Source organism: Arachis ipaensis, chromosome B3 (assembly GCF_059453495.1).
Source record: "Arachis ipaensis isolate K30076 ecotype BB chromosome B3, ASM5945349v1, whole genome shotgun sequence".
In the NCBI taxonomy this organism is placed as follows: domain Eukaryota; kingdom Viridiplantae; phylum Streptophyta; class Magnoliopsida; order Fabales; family Fabaceae; genus Arachis; species Arachis ipaensis.
Genome location: NC_142438.1, coordinates 129,311,126 through 129,315,619, shown reverse-complemented (window position 1 = coordinate 129,315,619; position 4,494 = coordinate 129,311,126). Strand labels below are relative to the sequence as shown.

Here is a 4,494-nt window from a genome sequence, read left to right as displayed (position 1 = left end):
TTTTAAATGATATTTTAGTCTTTTCATCTTAATTCTAAAAAAATATTTTTTTTTCTTTTCATTTTTTTTTTATTTTATGATAATCTAATATCAAATCAAAATAAAATAATATAATCTGATTTAATAATAGCCCAGATTTTTTTTATCCCACAACTAGCCCAGTAGCCCAACACAAAAATAAATGCAAATAATAATGATAAAACAAATAAAATACAACTTTGTTACTTACTTTATTTATAGAGTTTCAATACCCCAAAAGTTGTAAGGAGCATTTAATCGGTCCCCAAGTTTCAACTACTCCCTGTGACTTTGTCAACCATGCACTAAGTTGGCCGTATGAATGACTATGTGTCGTTACTTCACCGCACATCTTCGTATGAAGATGGACTGGCGTTATCTCAAAACTAGCGACTATTTATTATTTTATTTACATTTGTAGACGGAACAGCAGCTCTCCAATTTCAATATATCACCACAACCATACAAATCTAACCAAACTCAGTTGAGTGACTATAATTCACATTAGATCAATCCTGTAGCACCCTGATAGAAGACCAAATTACCAAAACCCATTGTCAATCTCGACTCTACGGTCATTTTTCTGAGCAGGTAGATCCATCTTCAAAATTCAAACTCATAAAAGACCCAGTGATTTCAGCTGTTGAACATGTTCCAGTGGGAGAGATGGAGGAGACCAGTCAGACCGTGACACCTCTCCGTCGATATCCTCAACGACATACTCCTGCGATAATAAGCAGAAACTTGCCTTATCAAGAATTTCAAGATGATGTCTGGTTATTTGGGAGTACTTTTTAAGTAAGGATTAAAGATGCAGTTAACTTATGAACAGGGGAAGAAAAAAGTAAAAGTTACAAATGAAGTTAACTTCATACATGGGAAAACCAGTATTAAAAGCCACTACTAGAATCTAGAAGTGGCTAGAAGTTTCGGCAGTTTGTGCGTCATAAGTTTGCACTGTAAAACTGTCGCTGCCAAATTTACATCACCATGTAAAATGGAGGCAAGAAGAAAGGAATCTGCATTGAGAGTATTGGCTATTCCTACCATAATAAAATATGAAACCACAATCTCAGATTTACATGCTATGCAAAGAGAAAAAGCCTACCACCACATATTGTAGCAATTTGGAGATAAATCCCTATGTAGCTACACTAGTTGCATAGATCAGTGAGTTTCTTCTCTCTTTTTTAAAAAAGAAAACATTCCTTTTCGGTTACTATATCAGTAAGGTAATTAAGTTGACTTAGCAACCGCAATGTATCAATAATTGACAGTTCGTTGAACTGTAAAAATAAACAAAAAGAAAGAAAGTGAATGGCACCTTTGTAAGCATCCTTTTTGCAAGTATATGATAATGACGCTGCCATATTCGTTGTCCTATCATGGTAGCCACTAATACACTGTAAAATATCCCAATTAGAGTAAAGAGTCCGAGAAAAATCAAAGCCATTATGAATAGTAATGGCAGCCCTGCTTCTCCAGCACCTCCCATGCAACTTCCACATTCAGTTGCCATCGTTCCGCAACTCTCAAAGCATGCAGTGCAATCAGTCCACATGCAAAGTGTCCCCGGTAAATGGCAGTCTGCGCAGACTCTGCAATGACAGAAACGAAAATAAAATCAGCCTCAGTCACTACCGTTCTGAACTTCTTGTCCCAGCATACAGTCTACATTTAGCAGGTCCAAGGATGCATCACTTGACAGCTTCACTGATATGTATTTTAAGAAAGCTATAGTTTACAAGCATTCCTTCTTAGTGAAAGAAAGGTATCCAACATAGCGCCGATTAAGTCTTATACAGTACTCTTGAACCATGGATTTTGCAATAAAGAATTTGAAAGAAAACCTATGATGCCTCAGGCAGATGTTTAGTGTATAATGGTGTGTTTTAAGTTTTAACATCACAAGACTCAATATATAGGTAAAGGCAGAGGAAGTGGGAACTACCCAGGATGGCAGCAACAAAGACAGATTTCTCGACAAGGCTGTGCCAAGTCATTGCGAACTCTTCGATCATAACAAGTAATGAAGCATCCTGATAGGCCAAGCAATACAAAAAACAAGAGGGCTCCTACATTCAAAAGGACCAAAAGGAAATAAACGACCAAACCAGCACGTAATAAGAACTAATAAATCAGCATTATTTTTATAGGGGGAAAAAAACATCAAGCCATCATCACCAAAATAAACAAGAACATCAATTCTTGGTATAAGCATTTGGATAACTACTGCACAACTTAATAATTATTTACCACATATGTAGTAAAAGCTTGGCTCACTATCAAAACCCCAAACAAGACGAAGCCAGTACTGCTGGTAACCATCTATTAGATAAACCAAATATGCCAATGAAGCAATGACCTGCAGAAAAAGGAAATACAGAGCCACAGGCAGCCATGTAGAATCAGAACATCTGAGCAATTAACAAATTATTACAAAAGGCATCAACATGGCTACGAAGATGGAAACAATTCACCTACAAGCTGAACTGCCAGAAATATAAACAAAATGTCTCTGGTGACAAAAAACCGAAATTTCAAGGTACGCCATTTCCTATCTGCAGCACCATGAACACGCAAATGATAAGGTGCCTTGCAAGTAGTGCAATGAGCAAATGCAAACCCTTCCTGCAAGAATTGACCAATAAACTCAGAAGAATGTGTCTTACAGAACTACAAGGATAAGCACACTTTGATATTGAGGAATTCAAAAATATGTACATGGCAGGAGATTCCAAAAGTAAGTTTGCAAAGCAGAGGATACATATAGCATGAGCCATAAAACTAAATTGTGAAGCCTAACTACCTAACAAGAACTAAGCAAGCACATAAAACCTTTTCATAACAATGTGTATAAATTTTACAATGATTAGATTCCTAACCAGAAAACAACTTTCTAAGAATGAAAAGTATTCATATCAATAAAAGTGGCATCCGCTTATTGTCACATATAAGTTGGCAACCCTTAGCTAGTAATCATATTCATCACTTATGAACCACATAATTGTTACCCTATGCAAACAGTATATAGATTGATATTGCGATAGTATACAAACCATTGAAACTTAAATATAGACGGCATCCATACCTTAACCGCACGCCAGTGATCCAAACACTCTCGATGTACATATTTTGATGTACCTTTGCATTTGCAAGGAGCAATGAAATCTCTGCCTGGGATGAATTAAAAGTAAAATTAACTAAATATATTTGTAAAACAGGCAGATAGTAACTGGTAGGATATATCATGAACCATGATAATCTAAATGTTAAGCTAAATAATAAGTATTCACAAATTCATATACTAGGGAATTGCAATAAATTCAAGTATCAGTAAACTGAGCTAAGAATTCAGAGTAACAACTAAAAAACTAAGAACTACAGCTAGAATTATACAAGTAATAGCTCGATATAAATAGTTCAAGCTCAAATTGAGATAAAATGTTGTTTATTTCAAACTAAAGCAAATGCATTTATCCACTCGGAAAAAAATCACAAATAGAGTAGAATCGTGGAACAAGCTCAGAACAGGTGATCGAATCCCTAAGCTGGAAATTAGAAACATTTAAACAGAAAAAAGAGAATGGAAAGGGCAAAATTACCATCTGTTTCGAGACAAATCCGGCATTGGATTTGTTCGGAGGAACCGGCTTCAAGGTCGATGGCGGAAGAGTGGGTGATAGATGAAGGAGGAATTAGAGGAGAAGAAACTATTTGATCCGTCATTAATTAACTAATAATCAATCAATCAATTAATTAATTAGTTAATTATTAAAGGGAAAGTTGGAAGTTGAAGTAAGAGGAAAATGGAAGATTGGAAGGGTACAAAGGAGAGAAGCGAGAGTGAACAGTGAAGTTGAGTTTAGCCGTTTACGAAAACCTTCTTGTTATTCCTAACTAATTCTGTTGCTTACTGAGTGTAGGAAGAGTAGGTTCCACTCTATCCCTCTTATTCCTTGCTTTCCTCTTTGTATCTCTTGGGTGGAGAACAAATTTCAGTGTTTAATGATTACGCTGCGAAATTAGGAGAAAAGGGTGAGACCAAGAATTGAGAATTCCCAAAAGCCAAAACTAAACACAACCTTTCAGCAACGAAAACTACCTTTTCAACTATGGACTTTATTTTGACAGCATGATTTGATTGAGCAAAAAACCATCAGCGACCAATCAAGTTCGATCAAATTGTTATAAATATTTTTTATATTATGTACTATTTATTGTGTATGTATTTCTTCATCTTTAAGCGTGTTTTTTCTTCTTCTTCCTTATACATTTTTGTAACTCCTTCTCTTCTTTCTTTTTCTTCATTTTTTTTTCTTTTGATATTGTTGTCATTATTTATTTCGCAAGTAAAATTCGGTCATTGTCCATTCTCACAAAGAATAAAGCGATTCCTACCAAAAAAAAATGGATATTTCAACCTTCAACCTTTTTATTTTGAGATAATATGATTTTTCTGTTAAAAAATTCATT

At 35.1% G+C, this 4,494-nt stretch overlaps 1 protein-coding gene across 3 annotated transcripts; it reads right to left on the bottom strand.

The window, feature by feature from the left end:
• Positions 1-206: 206 nt before the first annotated feature.
• On the bottom strand, positions 207-4,261 carry LOC107631120 (uncharacterized). 3 transcript variants are annotated; one of them, XM_016334456.3, is made up of 8 exons: positions 4,124-4,261; positions 3,624-4,035; positions 3,110-3,195; positions 2,503-2,649; positions 2,275-2,383; positions 1,970-2,093; positions 1,343-1,616; positions 207-742 (listed from the first exon to the last, which is right to left on the bottom strand). In XM_016334456.3, the coding sequence occupies exons 2-8, from the start codon at positions 3,745-3,747 to the stop codon at positions 635-637; spliced, it is 972 nt and encodes a 323-aa protein (XP_016189942.1). In that variant the 5' UTR covers positions 3,748-4,035; positions 4,124-4,261; the 3' UTR covers positions 207-634. The 3 variants fall into 3 exon arrangements, with proteins under 3 accessions (XP_016189942.1, XP_020975031.1, XP_016189943.1); XM_021119372.2 differs by lacking the exon at positions 4,124-4,261 and having other exon boundaries at positions 3,624-3,754; positions 3,848-3,981; XM_016334457.3 differs by lacking the exon at positions 4,124-4,261 and having other exon boundaries at positions 3,624-4,114.
• Between the last annotated feature and the right edge of the window lie 233 nt (positions 4,262-4,494).

Bases quoted from the DNA above. Each gene is read 5' to 3' on its own strand.
- LOC107631120 (XM_016334456.3), bottom strand. From the start codon at position 3,747: ATGACGGATCAAATAGTTTCTTCTCCTCTAATTCCTCCTTCATCTATC. The intron at 2,094-2,274 runs GTAAATAATTAT...TTTTGAATGTAG, and splicing joins AAGCTTTTACTACATATGTG to GAGCCCTCTTGTTTTTTGTA. The intron at 1,617-1,969 runs GTAGTTCCCACT...CTGTCATTGCAG, and splicing joins CTTTGTTGCTGCCATCCTGG to AGTCTGCGCAGACTGCCATT.